The 21,895-nt window shown below is 66.4% G+C and overlaps 2 protein-coding genes across 2 annotated transcripts; one reads left to right on the top strand and one right to left on the bottom strand.

Moving 5' to 3' along the window:
• The first annotated feature begins 1,940 nt into the window (after positions 1 to 1,940).
• GNAT1 (G protein subunit alpha transducin 1) lies at positions 1,941 to 6,181 on the top strand. Its single transcript, XM_083795792.1, has 8 exons — positions 1,941 to 2,654; positions 3,494 to 3,536; positions 3,627 to 3,768; positions 3,849 to 4,006; positions 4,095 to 4,223; positions 4,308 to 4,437; positions 4,514 to 4,667; positions 4,875 to 6,181. Exons 1-8 carry the CDS (start codon positions 2,549 to 2,551, stop codon positions 5,063 to 5,065), a joined length of 1,053 nt encoding a protein of 350 aa, XP_083651918.1. The 5' UTR covers positions 1,941 to 2,548; the 3' UTR covers positions 5,066 to 6,181.
• GNAI2 (G protein subunit alpha i2) lies at positions 5,610 to 19,402 on the bottom strand. Its single transcript, XM_083795791.1, has 9 exons — positions 19,218 to 19,402; positions 11,779 to 11,821; positions 11,057 to 11,198; positions 10,574 to 10,734; positions 8,451 to 8,579; positions 7,587 to 7,716; positions 7,239 to 7,392; positions 6,686 to 6,886; positions 5,610 to 6,571 (listed from the first exon to the last, which is right to left on the bottom strand). Exons 1-8 carry the CDS (start codon positions 19,333 to 19,335, stop codon positions 6,696 to 6,698), a joined length of 1,068 nt encoding a protein of 355 aa, XP_083651917.1. The 5' UTR covers positions 19,336 to 19,402; the 3' UTR covers positions 5,610 to 6,571; positions 6,686 to 6,695.
• Between the last annotated feature and the right edge of the window lie 2,493 nt (positions 19,403 to 21,895).

The raw sequence follows: 21,895 nt of genomic DNA, 5'->3' as shown, positions 1-21,895 counted from the left end.
GGGGGGTACAGTGGGGGACGAGCCAGGGGCAGGGGGGACGAGCCAGGGGCAGGGGAGAGGTGGCACTGGACAAACTCAGCCTGTCCCTGGCCTCAGTGCCTCAGTTTCCCCACTTTCCCAGTTTCTCCAGTTATTTGGCACCAGGCTGGGCAAGGCGGCTGCGGGCACGGGGACGTGGACTCGGCCCCCTCTGGGGACAGGACCCGTGCCATGGCGGGGGCACATCCAGGAGGGGTGAGGCAGGGCTGCGGTGGGACGGACTCCGGCACCCATGGGTGCTGCAGCACCCTGCCCATTGCTTGGCGTTGTAAATAGTTGTAGGTGAGGAGTGTGGGGATGGCCACAAGCATCGTTTCACCCCCCCCCCCACACCCCCCCGCAGCCTGGAGCACGCCCAAATAAATGCTGGCTTTGGGATGGATGCGGGCGCCTGCGTGTGCTCTGTTGGGGACAGGGAGCAGGCGGCTGGGGGTGTCAGCACTGTGGGGTGGGGAGCGGGGGGGGGGGTTGAGGAGGGGGACAGGGAGGGGACCAGGGCACCGCGTGGTAGGGGGTCGTACTGGGAGCACAGGGGTGCGGGGGGGAGGCAGCAGTACTGGGTGGTACTGGGGGGCACTCGGGGTTGGTATTGGGGGAAGGACCGGGGCTCTGGGTTTTGGTACTGGGATCCAGTACTGGGTGGTACTGGGAGCGTGGCGGTGGTGGTGGGTGTTAATGGGCAGTACGGACGGCACTCTGGCTGGTGCTGGGGGCAGTGGGTGTGGTGCTGGGTTGGACTGGGCAGTTCTGGGCCATACTAGGGAAGCGCTGGGCTGTACAGGGCTGTACGGGGCTGTGTTGGGCTGTATTGGGCTGCATGGAGCTATACAGGGCTGTACGGGGCTGTGCTGCCGTGTGCTGGGCTGTATGGGGCTGTATGGGGGCTGTATGGGGCTTTATGGGGGCTGTACGGGGCTGTACAGGGCTGTGCTGGGCTGTATGGGGCTGTGTTGGGCTGTGCTGGGCTGTGCTGGGCTGTGCTGGGCTGTATGGGGCTGTGCTGGGCTGTATGGGGCTGTGTTGGGCTGTATGGGGCTGTGCTGGGCTGTACTGGGCTGTGCTGGGCTGTATGGGGCTGTGCTGGGCTGTATGGGGCTGTGCTGGGCTGTGCTGGGCTGTATGGGGCTGTGCTGGGCTGTATGGGGCTGTGCTGGGCTGTGCTGGGCTGTATGGGGCTGTGTTGGGCTGTATGGGGCTGTGTTGGGCTGTGCTGGGCTGTATGGGGCTGTGTTGGGCTGTATGGGGCTGTACTGGGCTGTGCTGGGCTGTATGGGGCTGTGTTGGGCTGTATGGGGCTGTACTGGGCTGTGCTGGGCTGTATGGGGCTGTGTTGGGCTGTGCTGGGCTGTATGGGGCTGTGTTGGGCTGTATGGGGCTGTGTTGGGCTGTGCTGGGCTGTATGGGGCTGTGTTGGGCTGTATGGGGCTGTACTGGGCTGTGCTGGGCTGTATGGGGCTGTGTTGGGCTGTGCTGGGCTGTATGGGGCTGTGTTGGGCTGTATGGAGCTGTACTGGGCTGTACTGGGCTGTATGGGGCTGTACCGGGCTGTACGGGGCCGTACTGGGCTGTGCTGGGTCCTTCCGCCCCCTGGCGGCCAGAATCGGCTCTGCAGGAGCCCAAGGATCGGCGTCGGCGGGGCGGGGGGGACACAGCGGGGACAGCGCGGGGTGGGGGGGGGACACGGGGCTGGGGGGCACGGGGCTGGGGGGCACGGGACTGGGGGGCACGGGGCTGGGGGGCACGGGGCTGGGGGACACGGGGCTGGGGGGCACGGGGCACAGGGTACTGCTGGGGACGGGGGGAGGGGGACACATCGAGCTCACTGGGGTGTCCCTGGGGGTACTGGGGGGCACTGGGGTTTCCCCTTAGGATACTGGGGGATGTTACTATGGGGGGGGGGAATGGGGGCGTCCCCGGTGGTGCGGGATGGGGCCCTGTGGACACCGAGAGGGGCAGGGAGGGGTGTCACTGGGCCTGCTGGGGGGCACTCGGAGTGCAACAGGGGAACACTGGGAACACAGCTTGGGGGGAGTTGGAAAGGGACACGGGTGGGGTGACCTGGGTGGGTGCTGGGAACATCGGGGGGGGCACTCGGATGGCTCGTGAGGGAGCCTGGGGAGGGAGGGCAGGACCTCCCTGAGCCTGGGGACAACAGGGACATCCCCACCACGGGGCCCCCACATCCACGGGGCTGGCCTGGGGGCAGCAAGACACCGTCCCCATGCCCACGGAGGGGACAGCTGGGTGCCCCCCCCCCTCCCCGTGGCAGAAGCGCTGACGCTGGGAGCCAGGGGATTGCTGAGCTCAGCCCGGGGCAGATTTGGGGGCTTTATCCGGGGCCTGGCTTAAGCCGAGCTCCTTGTCCCCGTCCTTGGCCCACTTGGGGCGGCGGCGGCGGCGGCAGTCGGGCGGTGGGCGAGCGCTGGAGGCGTCGGGGGGCTGGCGCACGCTGCCCGTCCTGGTGCTGACCTCCACCGAGCGGGCGAGCCGGCGGGCGGCGGAGGCGAGGATGGGCGCCGGGGCCAGCGCCGAGGAGAAGCACTCGCGCGAGCTGGAGAAGAAGCTGAAGGAGGACGCTGAGAAGGATGCCAGGACCGTCAAGCTGCTGCTGCTGGGTAGGCGGGCACGGCCTCGCGGTGGGTTGGGGGGTGAGGGTTGGGGGGGGGTGCCCAGACCTCCACCCAGCACTCCTCAGAGCCCCACACCCCAAAACCCGCTCCCCATCGCCCCGCTCACACACAATCGGCCAGCCCCAGCTGTGCCCGCGCTCCCCAGCACCCCAAAGCCCCTCAGCCACCCACCCGCCCGTCCCATCTGTCCCATCCGTCCATCCACTCCTGCCCCCCCCCCCCCCCAGCCTGCCCCGCAGCCCACCCAACAGCCACCGTTTCAGGCGCCCCTGAACCCAACAGCCCACCCCAACAGCCCCAAGCTCCCCAGCACCCCTTAAACTCACCCAGCCCACCCTACAAACTGCCCTCTACCCCCACCCCAAGCACCCCACACACATTCCTGGGCATCCCCAAACCCACCCCAGCCCCCCGCTGCTCCGAGGCACCTTCAAGTCCCTCCCAGCCACGGCTCCAGCTCCGGGGTCTCCCCCTGTGCCCCCCCAGCACTGCGGGTCCCTCCCGGTCCCCCCGCTGGTGCTCAGTGCTCCCACGGGTGTTGTCTCTCCCCATGTCCAGGCCCAGGGTGTTCCCCCCTCCTGCCACACCGTGCCCCCAACCCCAACCCCGGTCCCCCCAGAATGTCCCTAGCTGAGCCCCCCACGGCTCCCATCGCCCCGTCCCGGGGGCTGCAGCATCACTACAACCCTGGTGCCCTCCCAGACCCCACCGTGACCCCCTCCCCACCCGGGGGCTGCAGGATGCTTTCCTGTGCACGCAGCACCCCCCCCCCGAAAGGCGACCACCGCTGCGACCACCGCTGTGACCCTGCTTTGTCTCCACAGGGGCAGGGGAGTCGGGGAAGAGCACCATTGTCAAGCAGATGAAGTAAGTGTTGGGGGGCTGGTGCGGGGGCTGCCCATGGGTCCCCCCCACCTCTTGGTGCCCAGCTCAGCCCCACGCCCCCGTCCCGGCCAGGATCATCCACCAGGATGGCTACTCGCTGGAGGAATGCTTGGAGTTCATCGCCATCATCTACAGCAACACGCTCCAGTCCATGCTGGCCATCGTGCGGGCCATGACCACCCTCAACATCCAGTACGGCGACTCGGCCCGCCAGGTGAGGGGCACTCAGCGCAGGGCACAGGGACCCCCCCGCACCGAGCCCCCCCGGCCCTGCTGAGTCCCTGTCCCGCGCAGGATGATGCCCGCAAGCTGCTGCACCTCTCGGACACCATCGAGGAGGGCACCATGCCCAAGGAGATGTCAGACATCATTGGGCGGCTCTGGAAGGATGCGGGCATCCAAGCCTGCTTCGACCGTGCCTCCGAGTACCAGCTCAACGACTCGGCTGGATAGTATGTGCTGGGGGGCGGGGGGCACCCGTGGGTGCCGGGGCGCAGACCCTGGTGGGAGATGTCTGATGCCCACGGTGTGCCTGGGCAGCTACCTGTCGGACCTGGAGCGCCTGGTGACCCCCGGCTACGTCCCCACGGAGCAGGACGTGCTGCGCTCCCGCGTCAAAACCACCGGCATCATCGAGACCCAGTTCTCCTTCAAGGACCTCAACTTCAGGTAGGGGCTGACCCCCCCTGTGGGGCTCCAGCATGGTGGTGGTCATGGGGTGGGGGAGTGCTGAGCCCTCCTCGTCCTGCCCAGGATGTTCGACGTGGGCGGCCAGCGCTCGGAGCGCAAGAAGTGGATCCACTGCTTCGAGGGGGTGACCTGCATCATCTTCATCGCGGCCCTCAGCGCCTACGACATGGTCCTGGTGGAGGACGACGAAGTGGTGAGTGGCTGTGCTGGGGGTGATGGGGGGGCTGGCAGGGCTGCCGTGGGGCTAATGGGGCCGTGTCCCTCCACAGAACCGCATGCACGAGAGCCTGCACCTCTTCAACAGCATCTGCAACCACCGCTACTTCGCCACCACCTCCATCGTCCTTTTCCTGAACAAGAAGGACGTCTTCCTGGAGAAGATCAAGAAGGCCCATCTCAGCATCTGCTTCCCCGACTATGACGGTGAGGCGGCCGTGGCTCCTCCGCCGGGTGCAGGCAGCGAGGGGGGTGGTGAAGCTTTGGGTGCCAGCACCCTTTGAGGGGCACCCACCAGGTGTCCCCAGCACCCCACGCGAGCTGCGCCCGCCCCAGGGCCTGCCTCCCGCAGGCTGGGCCGGGGGGGTACTGGGAAGGGGTGGGGGGGGGACACTCGGCCCTGCCTGCCACCAGGTCCCAACACCTACGACGATGCCGGCAACTACATCAAGCTGCAGTTCCTGGAGCTGAACATGCGGCGGGACGTGAAGGAGATCTACTCGCACATGACCTGTGCCACCGATACCGAGAACGTCAAGTTCGTCTTCGACGCCGTCACCGACATCATCATCAAGGAGAACCTCAAGGATTGCGGGCTCTTCTGAGCCCCAGCCCCCACCAACCCCCTCCCACACCCCCACCCCGCTGGTGCCCCTAACCCCCCTCTGCCACCGCCTCTGCTCGTCCCCAGATGCCGGCAATGTGACCTGCGCAGCTCCAGAGCCCCCCCGGGCCTGGGCCACAGCCCTGCCCCCTCCCCGAGGCCACCCCCCGTCTGCAAGCACCATGGGTGACACTGGGGGTTGGGGTCCTTGGGGGGGGCACTAGGTGCCCAGGGTGATGGATCTCCTTGGGGACCGCAGGTCACCGGATGCCCCTGGAGCCACGTCCCCAAAGTGCTGCGGACCCCTGGGTGCCATTGTCCCACCGCAGGGCGCCTGCAGCACCGTGGCAGCACCCCCCCAGCAAAGCGGCAGCCAGCGCTGCTGGGGGACCCCCGACCACGTGGGGACAACCTGGGGGGCTCCAGGTCCGTAGTTCCCACCCCCAGGGGCCCCCTCCTGCATCTCTGCCCCCCCCCCCCTTCAGCCCCCCAGTCCCTCCCCAGGGAGGAGGAAAGCAGCCACATCAAGGGAGGGGGGGGTATTCTTTTTTTTTTTTTTTTCTTTCTACATTTTATTATTTCAAACCACGTGAACAATTCGGTAAAACATCCCGTGGGAAAAGCGGGGCCTGGCTCCGGGGGGGGGGAACGGGGCGGGGACAGAGCTGGGGGGAAGAGAGGGGGGCCGCTCTGTACAGCAGGGTCTCCCCCGCCAGCGCAGCTAGACCTATGCACTAGGCTCTATTAGAGAGGGGCTGGGGGGGCGGCCGCCCTCTCCCCCTGGCCCAGCGCCGGACAAGGGGGGGGGGGGGGGGCACGCAGCCCCCCCGTGCGCCGGAGGGGCCCCCCCACAAGGCACACGGTTTCGGCATTACCTGCACCAAGACGACGCGACCACTTAGCACTTGACGCTTTTAAATAGTTTCTTAAAAAGGTTTCTTTAAAAAGCAACGTAAACCAAGCTTCGTGTGTGTGTCTGTGTGTGTGTGTTGGTGTTTGTCGGTGTGTGGGTTGGGTTTTTTTTGTGTGTGTGGTTTTTTTTTTTGTTTTTTTTTTTTTTGTCTTTTCTGTTTTTTAAAAGGAATGTTATCAGTCGTGGTTCCCTGGGGGGGGGGGGTCCCCTCACCGGCCCCTGCGGTGGTGGGAGCCCCGCAGCACCCCACGAGCACGACTTTTTGGATGTAAACGGTGCAGAAGTGATTTCCTGGAACCCAATAAAAAAGGGGCTGGGGTGATGGCGACCGGTTAGCAACCACGAGGGAAAAGCCCCTGCCCCTGGCCCCACTGGTGGGGGGGGGGGGGCACGGGGGGAGGACGGAGGGACCGGCGGCTGCGGGGGACGGTGGGGACGGCCCCAGGCTGGGCGCCACGGGCAGCGCGCTCCCACCCCACTGCCACAGTCGTCACCAAAACGTCTCTTTAGGGGGTCGGGGCCGGGGGGGGGATGAAACCAAAGAGGAGAAGCAGAAGTCGCTGGGCAGCGTGCTCCTTCCTTCGTCGGTACGGCCTGAGGGAGAGAGAGACCCGTGAGCAGGACCGGGGCTGGGGACTGGGGTTGGGGGGGGGGGACACGGGACGCAGGGCTGAGGGCAATGCTCCTCCTGTCCCTGCCAGCACCCACCTCGCCACCCTCAGAAGAGCCCGCAGTCCTTCAGGTTGTTTTTGATGATGACATCAGTGACGGCGTCAAAGACAAACTGCACATTTTTGGTGTCGGTAGCGCAGGTGAAGTGCGTGTAGATCTCCTTGGTGTCCTTCCGCTTGTTCAGGTCCTCAAACTTGCTCTGGATGTAGCCGGCTGCCTCGTCATACTTGTTGGCACCTGGAGAGGGGAAAGTGAGGCTGGGGATGCCCCACGGCACCACACAGCAGCGGCAGAGCCACCATCACGCAGACCCACCTGGGCTAACCCCAAACCCACCCATCCCCACTGCACCCCACACGCCACCAAACCCCACGCTGCCAGGGGCCACTGCGTTGCTCCCCAGGGCCCATGGCATGATGGCCACATCAGGACCCCACCCACACGCACTGCGGGGACACTCCTCCAGCCCTACGGATTCACTGCACAGAGCCCCAAAGGCTTCTTGGGCAGGGACCACCGCCGCCGAGCCCACCGCCAGCCTCCCCTAGCAGAGGAGGCCCCAGCGCAGCCGCTGCTGCCTGCTCCGTACCGCTGTACTCAGGGAAGCAGATGGTCAGGGGGCTGTGCACGATCTTCTCCTCAAAGAGATCCTTCTTGTTGAGGAAGAGGATGATGGACGTGTCCGTGAACCACTTGTTGTTGCAGATGCTGTCGAACAGCTTCATGCTCTCGTGCATCCGGTTCTGGCAGGGGACAGCACCATGTGAGGCAGGGGCGCGCACCGCACCACCTCCCTTCCACTTGGCCACTAGGCTGGGCTGGGACACTCGTGGCCACCAGAGCAGAGCACGGGGTCCAGCATTGCATGGTGGGCTCCTGGAGAGGGCACCCCAAAGCTGGACCATCCCAAACCTGGACCTCAGCCCCCCTCACTTACCATCTCCTCGTCTTCAGCCAGCACCAGGTCATAGGCGCTGAGGGCCACGCAGAAGATGATGGCCGTAACCCCCTCGAAGCAGTGGATCCACTTCTTGCGCTCTGAGCGCTGGCCGCCCACGTCGAACATCCTGCGGAGCAGGGGCAGCGTGGGCAGGCAGCACTCCCGGGCCCCGCCAGCACCCCCAGCCCTGCCTCAGTTTCCCCAGCAGACCCAGGAGAAGGTGTCCATCAAAGCGTTGCCCCTATTTCCCAGCCAGCGCCGCTCCCCCTGGCAAACAGGGGCAGGATCGGGCTGCCCGTGCCTGGAGGCATCACAGCCGTGTTCCCACCTCCAGGAGACGACCTCGCAGACCCGCTCCAGAGTGGGTGCTGCTGGGTTTGGGCTAGAGCTGGGGACGTACCTATGGGATGACGGACGGGATGAAGTGCACCATGTGCCTCTCCCACTCTGGGCACCAGAGGATGCCCTGGCTCCATGGAGCAGAGCCTGGTGGCAGCGCTGCGTCCTCCACAGACAGATTTTTCTGACTGCTCGGCTGCTGGAGGGGTTCCATCCCTGTTGTGTGTCCCCCCCCCCCCCCCCACCCAGGGACCCTAGACCCATTCTGCCCGTCTCTGCTGGCTCCTCCAAGCCCTGCAGCGGTGTGGAACAGCCACTGCGTAGCCTTGGTTGAGGCGGGCGTTTCGGCAGATGTGCTCCCATCCCAATCCCAGAGCAACCCCAACATCACCACCACCAGAAGCTCAGCACCAGCCCTGCACACCAGCAAGGCTGGGGCATGCTGGCCCCAGCACCCAAACAGGATTCAGCCCTCTGAGGCCAGGGGAGGAGGACTTGTGTCTGAGGAAGGGCTGGGCGTACTTGAAATGGAGGTCCTTGAAGGTGAAGTGGGTCTCCACGATGCCGGTGGTCTTCACCCTGGTCCGCAGCACATCCTGCTGGGTGGGGATGTAGTCGGCCCGGGCTATCCTCTCCAGGTCATTCAGGTAGCTGGGGAGGGAGCAGAAGGGCGCTGTGTAAGCCGGGTGGTGGGGCAGGGGACATCCCGCATGCTGGGGGACATCCCGGGGGTGGCACCAGGCACCCCCATGGCGCCTGCGCCAACCAGGCTGGGCAACGCTGAGCCCCCGGCACAGAGACACCCCCCACCCATACCCCGGAGACCCCCTGCAGGCTGGGAACACGGGGACAGGGCCGTGCAGCCCCCCGGGGAGCCGCCAGCCCCACCTGATGACGCAGCAATGGGGACACAGGGGACACACGGAGACGAGGCCGCGGCACCGGGGCCCGCGCAGCCTTAACGCTTCCCCGGCTCACGGCGGGGGGGGGGGGGGAACGGAAAGAGGAAAGTATTCATCGCCACGGCAACGGGCCACAGCGCCAGCGGAAACAATTTCTGGCGCCGTGCCATTTATAGTCAAAAAAAAAAAAAAGAAAAAACAAACACAAAGGGCCTCATCCCCGGAGGAAACGGGCACAGGCCTCGGCTCCCGGCAGGGACGTCCCCGCTCCCCGCCGGAGCGGCCGCCAGCTTTAATCGCTCCGGCTCAAGTTAATTGGGTTACGATAAGCAGGCTTCCCCTCGGCAAATTCGGCCCCCCGTAATCTGGGGAGAGCCGCACCGAGCTCACAGGCACCACGGCCGCGGTGGGCGCGGGGCCCCTGCCGCGGGGCCGTCCTCACGCGCTGCTGCGGGGCCGGGGGGCGCTGGGGTGGGTGCGGGCAGCACGGTGCAGGCACAGCCGGAGCCAGGCCGCACCTCCCCGGCGCGCTCGAAAAACAGCCGGAAACGCACCCGGCCTCCGGCTGACACAAAAACAGGAAACGAGCGCTGGGGAGGCAGGGCCGTGGCGGTGGCTGTGGCGGTGCTCGGACCCGGCGCCCAGCCTGCCGCCACCTCCGCGCCCCGCAGCTGCGGCGTCCCCAGCCCCGCGGTGTCCCCAGCCCCGCGGCACCGCGCGGCGCAGCGCCCGGTGCCCTGCTGCAGGCGTCGCCCCCGGCCCACCGGGTAAAGGCCGAGACCGCAGCTCACTAGCGCGAGCTGGAGAAGCCTCTTAATTAACCCTAGTCCGACACTCGTAACACACTGGATGCGGCACGAACGCTGTTAGGACGATCTCGTTCGGAAGACACGCGTGCATGAATTGCAGGCCTGAGCATCCCCGGAGCTGCAGGGACGGCGGGGAGGCTCTGGCCTGGCGCCTCTGCCAGAGGGACCGAACGCGGCGGGTGCCTGCGACTGAGCATGGGGCCGCCACCGCATCTCCTCCAGCACCGGCTCCGGCGGTCGGCTCTCAGACATCGTTTCTGCCGGTGATCCCAGCGCAGAAGAGCAATCATGCTTTAGGCAGCTTAACTTATTTATTAAATCTCTTTAGGGATAAATTGAACCAGATGCAGTCAATTTACCTATCTAAGCACGAGTTTGCCAGCTAATACGCTAGCATAATGCCAATTTTTTCCCACATGAACTCATTTGAAAAAAAAAAAAAAACAAACCAAAGAAGCTGTCTTGTGCATCCCACTCAGAACAAGCATCCCCACATTTCTTTGGGGTTTTTCCCTGCGTGGTTACTCGCTCCCCATGCAGACAAGCAGCCGTGGGGGCAAAGCGACCAGGAGGAACCCCTGGTCGCCGAATGGCAGAGCCATCTCGCCAGGCTCTCCCCTTCCCATTTAAGGGACCATAGCAAGGGGGGAAAAGCAAAAAAACAAAACAAAAAAACAGAAAACCTCTACCCAGAAAGAAATTCAGCACTAACCATCTCTTTGCAAGGTGAACCAGCACTGGAAGCAGCACCCGCGCAAAGAAACCCTGCGCCCAGCATGGAGCGGGATGAGGGGCCCGAGCCTGGAAAGGAGGGTCCCGGCTGGGGAGCGGGGACACTGCAGGGACCTGGCGTGAGTACGTGACAGGGGGGCACAGCCCCAACCCTGCTCCTAAACCCCACCGAAAGAGGAAGAGAAGGAAGAAGGGTACTCACTAGGCAGCAGAGTCATTCAGCTGGTATTCGCGGGAGCGGTTAAAGCAGGCCTGGACCCCGTGGTCAGCCCACAGCCTCCGGATCACGTTGGCAAGGTCCTCGGGCATGATGCCCTGCTCTTCCGCGGCGCAGGAGAGCGCAAAGAGCTGGCGAGCATCGTCCTGCAGGAGAACAGGGTCAGGCGTCAGCCCCACCACCCTCCGCAAGCCCTGGGGACACTGCCCCACGCCAAGGCTGCCCATCGCAGACACGTGCAGGAAAAATACACAAGATTGGCAAAAATCACCTCTCCCAACCCAGAAAGCCCGTGGCGTTCCCCTTTCCTCCCACTGTTCATGCTTCGGGTCCCCCCACCCTATCCTCAGGGCCAGGAGGTCACAGCCCAGGGGACAGCAGAGCTTGGGAAGGGCCACCCTGAGCCCAGGTCCAGTGCTGGCAGCTTCTGCTCCCCAGAGGGACTGGGGCACACATGGGGGCACGCACCGCTCTGGAGGAATCCCCGAAGTCAATCTGCAGGTTCCCCATGGCCTTGATGATGGCCATGATGGACTGGATTGTGTTGCTGTAGACCACGGCTTTGTACTGCCGGCACTCCTCCTCCGAGTAGCCATCTTCGTGGATGATCCTGGGGGCAGGGGACAGGGTCAGGCTCTGCCCTGAGCGTGGTGCCAGCAGCCGGGGGCTTCCCACAGCCTCTTCAAGCCTGGGAAGCTGCTCCAGCTCCGGCATCGCCTCAGATAGACACCGAGGACACGCTCAGTGCCGCAGTACCACAGCGGCCAGCACCACTTCAGGGGCTGGCACCACCAGCTCGGAGCTTTTCCCGTACTGGGGACAGGACACGGGGCAACACGGTGCTGCGGGAGGGGACAGCGCTCCCCCCAGCCTCCCCACCTGCGCTAGGCAGGAGGATGAACCCAGTGGCACCCACAGTGCCCCACCAGGGACGGGGACGTTCCCGGCTGCCCCGCTCCTCCCCGCCAGGTATTGGTTTTCACAGTGGCGCTCTGCGGCCGGCAGAGCCACAGGCACCTGAGCTCACCGCCTCCTCTAACTGCACGCCGATGAAATATTCAAAGGACAGCTGGCTGGATAACAACCCCCCTGGCACTAGCCTGGCGGCAGGGGCGCTGGGGACATTGGGGACAACAGTAACCAGTCCTTGGGGTACTGGGAGGGACGGGGCAGGCCTGCGGACTACTCACTTCATCTGTTTGACGATGGTGCTCTTCCCAGACTCGCCGGCACCTGCAGAGGAAGGGGACAGACAAACGGACGAGCTGTGAGCTGCAGCCTGAAGCCAGGGATCCCCCTGCCACCGCGGATACCCCACCACACGCTGGGACCCCGGCTGTCCCGCAGCTGAGGCGGCACTACAACAGCAGGAGAGCAGGGCCGGGGGCACAGAACCCAGCACAGGGCCACTCCGTGACACCCAGGGTCATCTGCATGGCTGGGGAAAACCCAGGCTGGTCTGGCGTTGGCCGGGGATGTGTCACCCTCGGTGGCAGCTCCGCCACCGCCCCGAGAAGAGGGGACGTGCAGCTCCCGCCAGGCTGTCCCTCCCCGGGCCGGGAGGGCGGAAGGAGTGAAGTCATCCTGGCTGCAGAAAGGGGAAGCTGAAAGGGGAAGCTCGAAGGGACGCTGCCCATCCCTTGTCCCTTCTCTGGGCTGGGACAACCGCCCGGAGCGATCCCCCAGCGCGGAGGCTTTGAGCAGCACCGCTGGGGGATGCCAACGGCAGAGCTGGGTGGGATGCAAGCCCCGGGGTCCTCCGGTGCGAGGTCCCAGCAGCACGGCAGCTGGGGCAGCCTCTTCCAGCCCTCCCTGGGGATCCCCCAGCCTGGGCCACGCTTCAGGCCTGGCCCCAGCCCCCCGCCACATGGGCTGCTCGCACCCCGGGCACTGCTGGAAGGTCCCGGTGGCCGCAGAGCCGCCCTTAAAGAGGGCCCCAAGCAGCCAACAGCAGGGCTGCTCTGCCGCTGGCCACAGAGGGGGAAGAGAGATTACAGAGGAGCTCAAAAAATGGAGATTATGCTAAAATTAACCTGCAAAAGCACAGCTCGTGGTTGCGGCTGAGACGCAGCAGCAGGGAGCAAGGCAGTGGCGGCTCGAGGGGCACGGGCAGACGTCACCTTCTTCACGGGTGACAGCCGTGTGCCCTTGTGGAGAGCAGCGTGGCCCCACACAGCCCAGGTACGACGAGGCCACACAGGGGTTATACGCTTGCCGCAGCACTGGGAGCCCGCTGCCTGCTTCAGCTGCTCCGCTCTTGCGAAAACGCGGCAGCGCCGCACTTGTGGCTGCGAGCGCAGCATGGCAGGAGCCCAGCGCCCCTCCGTAGCCACCGCTGTCCCCTCCCGCCCTGGACAGCCAGCGTCACGCCGTGCCCGTCCGCCTACCTTCAGGACCACGCACCCCGATCCCCCTGCAACGCTCGCTCACAACAAAAAGCACGATGCTTTTCTTGGCGCTTGCCCCAGGTGTCCCCTATCGCATCTCCCGCCCTGCCGCTGCTCTCCCCCATCCAAGTCCCTGAAGCCACCGTCCTTCTTAACCCTAACTGCTGTCCCCAAAGCCGAGTGCCAGCAGCGAGGGTCACACCCCGGTACCTGCCGGGCAGAGCATCCCTCTATCTCCAGCCCGTGCCGCAGGGCCACAAGGCAGCAGCACCCCGCACCCAAGGCAGGACCCAGCACGCATCTGCAGCATCTTTCTTTGGTTACGGGGCTCCGCAGATGACACGTGTTTCTCATTTGGCCCAAAATACACAATTTGGCTGGAACCTCGCAGGCTTGACCCGACGGAAATAAAACTGTACTTGGTTTGGAGAGGCGGATCGGGTTTCTTTCTTTCTTTCCACCCAGAGCTTCCCCCGTCTCTGAAGGCCGTCTCCTTTGGAAAAGGATCCCCGCAGCCAGCCGCGCCACGCGGAAAATCCCTGCTCAGACGGGCTGGCTGCAGGGCCACGGCGCAGGGCAGGTCCCCACGCAGGGACAGCGCCCGGCCCCAGGGGACCCCAGGCCATGCAAGCGCCCCACGCACGGAGAAGGGTCCTGGGAGCTACGTCAGTGCCGGTCCCATGCGGGGACACCGTGACAGCAGGAGCTGGCCTAGGGCATCAAGCATCATCCCCACGGACCCCGAGCATCCCCAAAGCCCACTGTTGCAGCCCGTAGAGTTGTCCCTGTGGCGGGGGCTGCGCAGCCAGCCCGCTCCCTGCCAGCACATCGCTGCTCTCCTCTCCCCACGGCCTCGAGGGCCCCACAACTGCTCCCCAGACGTGACCCTTGCCTGCAGCAGGGCCCGCGGCAGGAGGAGCGCAGGGAGGGACGGAGCCCGGCCGCGAGCGCACGCATGCAGAGCCGGTTTTCAAACCGAGCGTTGAGTCTGAGTCACGTTAGCTGCGGGGAAGGCATTTTTTCCTTTCGTAATCTGTATTTAGCAGGAGCACTTTAGTACCTCATTAACTCTGACAGCCTAATCCCAGCCTGAGCAGTGCCTCCAGAGGTGGGGGTGCCAGCGTTGGGCAGGACGGGGCTCCCGCGCCCCACGGCACCCAGACCTGGGCACCGCTCGGCACGGGCAGAGCCCTCGGACACGTGTGGCAGCACCCAGCAGGACATTGGGATTACCACAATGAGTCTCCCCCTCCAATTTCCCTTCCAAATCACCTCCTTTCCCTAATGAACCTGTAATTGCTTGGGGAGCTGCACTCGGTGTGACCGGGTGCTGCTGCCAGCGTGCAGACAGCAGCTGGGACGGGGACACCGGGCAGTCGTCACACGATGCTGGGCAGGTATGGGGAGCCAAACCGTCCCCTCGCAACCCCACACGGACGGCACAAGGGCTCAGGGCACCCCTGGAAGCTGCTGCCGAGCAGCCCAGCCTTGGGGCTGGGCTGGGAGCTCCCCCCTGTCCACAGCTCCAGGCCCCCGAGGAAGGTACCGGCCACCGGCTGCCAGCCCCAACACAACCAGCGGGCAGGGGGCCAGGCAGCGCACGCGCTTCCAGAGAGGGGCGGCTTCCTCGCGGCGAGGAAGGATGCTCCTGCCCGGCCCAAACGGCCTGCCCGGTGCCCCCATACTGCCATCACTGGCTGCATCCCCCCTGGTGCACTCCAGAGGGTCCCAAGCCTGCGTGCTGCCTAAGGGCCCCAGGGACGGAGGCGTGATGCTGCCACCCGCACCCTGTCACAGCTGGGTCTGGCCCGGATCACGGCCGCTGGGACATGACCGCGCTCATTCCCAGACCGTCCTACAAAAATAGGAGGAGAGCGCGCGCTCTTGGGCTGCTTTTCCCTGTTGAAAATAATCTTTTAAAATTTTAAAAGTAAGCAAGCAGATGGCCAGCTCCAAAACACAACCTCGCAGCCGAGGAGAAACTTGTTCAGCTGCGGATCCAGCTTCTTTTCAGAGAGCCCCAGAGCCCACTCCTGGGGACCCCGGCACCACCGGGAGCAGGGCTGGAAAACATCCCCAGCCCTGGGCAGCCACCAGGGTGCACCCCTCGGGCAGGCGAGGGACAGGGGCAGCAGGGACTGGTCCCTCAGACTGGCCACTGAATGGGATTTTCAAAGCTCTTCATTAAAAGCATAGTCACCATGGGTGGGAGAAAAAGACTTAAAAAAAAAAAAAAAAAAGATTCCCCTCGACATTTTCCTTGCTATCTAAAATAGATGGAAAATTGCTTTAAAAATAATTGCATGTAAAAAAAAAAAAAAAAGCCACAGCAACGCCGAGTGTTTTTCCAAGCGGCCATCTGACTGCTGCACAGAGCTGGCCACTCTCCAGGAGGGCCCTGCCAGCCCCAGGGGAGCCGGGTGGGTGCTGCCACCCGGGGGTCCCCACGTGCCCCCCACACATGTGCCGCGAGGGGAGAGGGGACAGCACCGTGCCGGGGCTGCCTGCACAGAGCTCGGAGCAGAGGGTGGAGGGGACAGCACCCCCTGTGCCCCCATCGCACCCCAGCGTGCCCCCCCCAGCCCGTCCCAGGGGGCCAAGCACCAGAGCTTGACTTTGAAGGCGCTGAATCGGGGCTCAAAAGGGGTGCAGGGCGACTTGGGGGCACCTGGACACGCAGCATGGGCTGGACCGCAGCTGCATCCAGCCACGCCATCCACTTCCAGGCAGCCGATGGAGACGCGACTCAGCCTGTGGCTTTCTGGCAAAAAGTGCTGAAAGCACACCAAAAAAAAAATCCTCTGCGGGAAGGATGTTCGGAGCAAGCAGGGGAGGAGTGTCTGGGCCAGGAACGGCTTTTCTGAACACCCCCCTGCCACCGACAAGGGACGCTGACGTTTACAAGCCGGACAGAACTATTCCTGTGCCTTTTTTCCAGGAACTAAGAAACTTTCCTTCTTGCTTTCTGCCTCTGAAATCCCAGAACAGCAACTCTCTCCCACCATCCCACCGGCACCTTCACGCTCTTGCCCCCAGGGCCGCGGTGGCACCGGGTCCTTTGTGCCCCTGCAGGGACGTGGGGCAGCAAGTTGTCCTGCCCCGGACGGGGTCAGGGCCACCAGCACCCACCCCTGGGTGCTGCACGGGGAGGTTTCTGTAACCTGCAGCAGGTTTGCACGCCCATGTCACCAACACATCCGCAGACGTGGGCAAGCACCAAGGCCAAGGCTGGGTGCCCGGGGCGCACCCAGCACCCATGGGGGCACCGCTCAGACCCGCTGGGCGCTCCCCAGCCTGCCCCCACCCCACAGCCGGGTGCCCCCCGATCGCTGCCCCCAGGTCGCGGAGCGGTGCGGGTTGGAGCAGCGGGCACTGCCCCGGGGTGCTCGCAGCCCCATCGGGCCCAGCCGCCTCCCCCTGCCTGCGCACACCGCGACGAGCGGCGCAGGGCGGGGAGGAAGGAAAAGCAGCGAGGCAGGAGCAGGCGCTGCAGGGCCGGCTGCCCGCAGGCACGCGAGCCAGCGGCAGCCCCGTGAGCACCGGGGAAACGCCGCCGCCGAAAGTCGCAGCTGGTCCCTCCCTTCCTCTATTTTTGTGCAAGCAGAAGAAGTAGCTGAGCCCGGGTGCCGCAGCCACCTCCCCGGCGAGGCCCGGCTGGGGAGCAAACCCGGGGCCTGGCACCGCCGTCACCCAGCCCGGGACGGAGCCGCCGTCACCCCGAGGGACGGCATCACCTCGACAGCACCCCGAAGCCACACGCAGCACCCCTGCCAGCTCGCCGCAGGCCTCCGAGTGAGAGCCGGCGCTAGGGAGCACCCAGCTCCCAGCGGGGAGGGCACAGGGCAGGGCTTTGGTTTGCCAGCGGCGCCTGTGGGGGCTTCCCACGAAACCCGGGCGAGAGGCACGGATCACCTCCGTGCTACAGCCTGAGAGCTGGCAGCCAAGAAATCCCTCTTCCTTCTTAATCCTAAGCAGGCAGGAAATGGTTTAGGGACTGTTCGCTCGGGGTACCGCTTGTCCACCGCCAGCAACACGTCGGAACGGGCGGCAGGAGCACCGAGGACCACGCGCGTCTTCCCCACCAAACCCCAAACCAAACCCCGCTGAGTTTGAGGGGTGGGTCGAGGGGGGGGGGGGGGGGTCTCCCTCTTAACTGTATTTCTCCTGCTGTCTGCAAGCCCTGCCCTCAGTGACAGGCCCCGACGCGCACACGGGTCTGCTTCACCAAACTAACACAAAAATAGGCGGAGAATGAAAAAGCCATCAGGGAGGAAGGGGCCGGTGGCCCCGCACGCCCAGCGCCGCTTTTGGCAGCAGCGAGGATTCGGCAGCACCGAGGGTTTCACTTCTGCCTCGCGCCAGGCAGAACGAGCCAGGAACACGAAGCCTGTGCTGGGGGGGGGGCAGAGGCTCACACCCTGCGTTGCAGAGGCCGGGTGGAGGCAGCGCGAAGCCCGCCCGCGGAGGAGGACGCGGCGGTTGAGGAGCCGCCAGGCGGCAACTGAGGGGCTTTGATTTGCGGGCGCAGCGCTGGGAGCCCCGCCAGCACGCACAGAAGCCGCGGTGTCTGCTGGCGGCGGCGGGCAGCTCCCGTCGCCCTCCCCATCCGGGGGGGGCTCTCAGCTCCTCCTGCGCAGCACCCGGGACCCTGCGGCAGGTGCCACCCCGGTGGGCTCCGGAGCGTTTTCCAGGCGCATGGTTCAGAAATGGTCAATAACAGCGGAGGGCTTCAGCACTGTTTATACTTGAACAGCTGCTAGGCGGAAAATAATAATAATAATAATAATAATAATAATAATAATAATAATAATAATAATAATAATGAGTGGTTTCACTCTGTTTTTGGCTTTGGAAACCCACTGAGATCAGAAAACCGGACTGGCCCCGTAACTGCCCTCCTCCTCAGCTCCACTTCAGGGCCAGCGCAGTGCCCAGCCCCGGGGAGTGCTGTGGGCACCCGGCGCTGCCCCGCGTGCCCTCGGCCGCCCCGCGCTGCCCCGGCCAGCCAGCAGCGAGCAGGGAGCGCCGCTCCCGCATCGCCCACCCCACGCCAGGAGCACGCCGCCGCCAAGCACCCGGCTGCCCTCCGCAGCCACGCGGGGTGCCCCGGGCCCGCCCGAGCACCGCCGCTCTCCCCTGGGAGGAGATAACGGGGGGCCACGTCGGGCACCGCCGCGACGCGACGGAGGCACCACGTGTCCGCCCTGCAACACCCGCGGGGTTTCGCTCCGCCAGCGCCTTCCCCTCCCCGGAAACGAGCGGGGCTGGGGCTGCCCGTGCCTCCTGCCGGCTCGCACAGAGCGGGGGCAGCCCCCGGCCCCCAGCCCAACCCCCCCAAGTCCCGGAGCCGTCCCCGGGCAGCAGCGAGCCGGGAGCCGCGGCCCCGCGGGAAGGGGCGCGCGGGGCTAAGCATCGCGGCGATGAAGCGCCGGCCTTGCGGCGGTACCTCCGGACATCTCGGGGCAGGCGGCGGCTGCACAAATAAGCGGCTGCCTGATTTCACCATGACTTCCTGCTGCTCTCGGCTTCCTCTCTCCAAGAGGGCGACGAGAAGACGGCGGCCGCTGGCAAGAGGCAGCCGGAGGGAGGCGGGGGGGGGGGGGGGGTTTCTCCTCCAGGCTCGACCCGTGCCCGGGGCTGGGGGGGTCCCCGGGGGAGAGAAGCCGGGCGGCAGCCCCGAAAGCGAGCGAACGACGTGCGGGCGAGGCGGGGAGAGGGCCCCACGCAGCATCCCCGGCGCACCGGTCCCGTTAGGGGAGCGGCCCCGCGGGGGGCTCGGGGGGAGGAAGGGGGTGCGCGGGGGGGGGTCCCGGCGCCCCGCACCGAGCCGGGGGGGGGATTGGGGGTGCCCGGGATGGGCGCCGCTGGGGGGGTGGGGGCAGCACGGCGGGGGGAGGGGGGCGGGGGGCAGCGCCCCCTTTGCGGGGGGGGGTCCCAGGAGATGGGGGGGGTGGAAGCGCAGGGCGGCTGCGGGCCGGCCCCCAAAAGAGGGAAGGGGGTGGGGAGTCACGGGGAAGGGCGGGGGCACAGCCGGGGGATGCCCGGGGCTGGGGGGGGGGGAGGAAGGAAGGGGGGGGGGAAGTACCGGGGGGCGATACCGGGGATGGGGGGGGGGGGCGGCGGCCAGCGGGGGGGTGCCCCGGGGTACCGGGATGGGGAGGGGGGGGGGGGTGATGCCGGCGGGGGCGGCGCACGGGGGGGAGTGGGGGGGGGGGTGATGCCCGTCGGGGGGCGCCGCTCACCCAGCAGCAGCAGCTTCACCTCCCGCGCCGCCTTCTCGCCGTCCTCCCGCAGGTTGCGGTCGATCATGCGGGAGCGCTCGGCGGCCGCCTTGTCCTCGGCGCTGACGGTGCAGCCCATGGCGGCGGCGCCTCCGCTCCGCGCTCCGCCGGCTCTGCCCTGCCCTGCGCGGCGCGGGCGGGGCCGGGCGGGGCGGGGCCGGGGGGCGGGGCCTGGAGGGAAGGGGGCGGGGCCTGGGGGAAGGGGCGGGGCCAGATGGAAGGGGCGGGGCCAGATGGAAGGGGCGGGGCCTGGAGGGAAGGGGCGGGGCTGGATGGAAGGGGCGGGGCCTGGAGGGAAGGGGGCGGGGCCACGGGAAGGGGGCGGGGCCACGGGCGCGGGAAGGGGCGGGAGTGGGAGGGTGCGGAGCGGGGCCGTGGGGTGCGGGGTGCGGGGTGGGGGCCGTGGGGTGCGGGGTGAGGGATGCGGGTAGTGGGGCCGTGGGGTGCGGGGCCGTGGGGCGCCCAGCCCAGCCGTGCCCGGGGCCGTCGGACACCCGTGGGTTGCTCCCCAGCGTGCCCCATGCCAGGCTTCATGGGGCCATCCCGCGCCCAAGGAAGGAGCTGCGTGGGGCCCACGCAGCGCAGAGGGGCTCGGGGCGATGCTGTGCCCTGGGACAGGTGTGCGTCGGGCCGCGGCGCGCTCCAGCACGGTCGTGCATCGCACCACCCTTCATGTGCGCACAAGTGGAGGTGCACGGTGCTGTGGTGTGCCCCAGGACAGCTGTGTAAAGGGCCCCGGTGTGCCCCAGGACGTTGCTCGTTGTTCCGTAGTGTGCCCCGGCACAGCCGTGCAGGGGGCCACAAAGTGTCCGTGACGGATGTGTGCAGGCCGCGATGTGCCTCAGGACACGGGGGGTGTCACGGGGTGCCCCTTAGCAGGTGTGCAGGGGGCCATGGTGTGCCCTAGAACAGACGTGCATGTGGCAATGGTGTTCCCTGGGACAGCGATGCACGGGGCCGTGAGGTGCCCCCGGACAAACAAACGCAGCGCTGTGGGGTGCACAGGACAGAGGTGTGGGGGGAAATCGCTTCCCCAGGAGAGACATGCAGTGGGCTACCGTGCTCCTGAGGACAGGCCATGTATGGCTCAGGACAGAGGTGCACAGGATCGCGGTCGCATGGGCATTTTGTGCCCAGGACCGATGTGACTTGAGGCGCGATTTGCCCCAGGACCTTGTGCATCGATCCGTGTTTTGCACCTGGACAGATGTGCAATGCACCATGGTGTGCCAGGGACAGATGTGCACGTGGCTACAGTGTGCCTGGGACAGCTGTGCTCGGGGACATCGCGTTCCCCAGTACGGATGTGCGCTGTGCCTTGTTGTGCCCCAGAACAGACACGCACGGGGCATGGTGTGTCCTTGGCGGATGTGCAGGGGGCATGGAGTGACCTGGGGCCTCCTGCCCTGGCCCCAGCTTGGCTCTTGCCATGTCCCATGGGTGCTCTGCATGGGGCCAGTCTTTGCCCTGGGGGTGCCATGTCCTCATGGTGCCATGCGCTATGCTGCTTGGCCCAGGGGTGCTATGCAATGTGTGGGAGCAGAATGCGTGCAAAGGTGCTCAGCCTTTGGGTGCTGTCCCTGTTTAGGAACTCTCCCCCAGGCCCTGCAGACGCTACTGAGGACTGTGTATCCTGTGACGTCCCTGCAGCTCCCTTGGGAGATGCGATGTGGGGCCAGCCTGCATCCCAAAGGGGGGGGGAGCTGGGGGTGTGGGGCAGGAGGCAGCGCCTGGGCGCTGCATTTTAGGCCACCTGGGGGCTGGGGTGCTTTGGGCACAGCGAGGTGGGGACGGCCCTGGGGCCAGCAGTGCGTGTCCCCGTGTCCCAAGGCAGCCTTCACAGTGGACCGGGTGGCACTGGGTGGCAACATCGAGCTTGGGGACCTGCTGTTCCCGTCACGGGCCGTGGGGCTCAGCACCTGGGGACCCATGTGCCACACAGCCGGATGGCCACTGCTGCTCAGGGCCCCGCGTGGCTCGGGACGGGAGGTCACACTCCTGACGTGCCACTGCCAGTGCCCCCAGCTTGCGGGGAGCACTGGTGCCAGGCTGAGCTCTCCCCACGGGGACCCTCATTTCCCAGAACCAAGGACCCACAAGATTAGCCCCCCCGTTGTCGCTGGGGGGAAGACGTGTCCCCACACACATCGCGCAGGGGTCTGCCCCCCCCCCCCCCCCCGGCCACCCTGCGGCACCCCCGTGGCTCCCAGCTGCAGCCACCGGTGAGGTTGTTTGGTGCCAGGGATCCGGATTTGCTTCCAGTTGTCATCGAGGGCTTTCCTAGGGGACTGTTCCGGGAAAACAGCCTCCCGCGTGGGAGGTCCCACGCTGTGCCAGCCCCAAGGGCTGCCAGGACCCGCGCCTCCCGTGGGAGGGGGGCCCACGGGGCAGCCGCGGGGAGGGGGCCGGGTGCTGGCACCGCGGGGCTGAGGGGTCCCCGCGGCGTCCCGAGGGCAGCCGGGGATCGCCCGCGCCGTGCTGCAGCCCCACGGCCCGCGTGGGCGGGGCGGCAGCGCCCCACGGCGCCCGCGGAGCTCCGCGCATGAGCCCGGCCGGCCGCGGCCGTCGGCGTGGGCGCAGCGCCGCCGTGCGCCCGTGGAGCCTGGCGCTGTCCCCGCTGTCCCCACGGCCCCACTGTC

Source organism: Anser anser (genome assembly GCF_964211835.1).
Source record: "Anser anser genome assembly, chromosome: 12".
Taxonomy (NCBI): domain Eukaryota; kingdom Metazoa; phylum Chordata; class Aves; order Anseriformes; family Anatidae; genus Anser; species Anser anser.
The sequence above is the reverse complement of the archived record's forward strand: the minus strand, read 5'-3'. Positions and strand labels throughout refer to the sequence as shown.

Coding starts and splice junctions, on each gene's coding strand:
- GNAT1 (XM_083795792.1), top strand. CDS start 2,549: ATGGGCGCCGGGGCCAGCGCCGAGGAGAAGCACTCGCGCGAGCTGGAG. Junction 4,224..4,307: donor TTCAAGGACCTCAACTTCAG/GTAGGGGCTGAC, acceptor CGTCCTGCCCAG/GATGTTCGACGTGGGCGGCC. Junction 4,438..4,513: donor TGGTGGAGGACGACGAAGTG/GTGAGTGGCTGT, acceptor GTCCCTCCACAG/AACCGCATGCACGAGAGCCT.
- GNAI2 (XM_083795791.1), bottom strand. CDS start 19,335: ATGGGCTGCACCGTCAGCGCCGAGGACAAGGCGGCCGCCGAGCGCTCC. Junction 11,822..19,217: donor GGTGAAGCTGCTGCTGCTGG/GTGAGCGGCGCC, acceptor CTTCCTCTGCAG/GTGCCGGCGAGTCTGGGAAG. Junction 6,887..7,238: donor CTGCTTCCCTGAGTACAGCG/GTACGGAGCAGG, acceptor TCCCCTCTCCAG/GTGCCAACAAGTATGACGAG.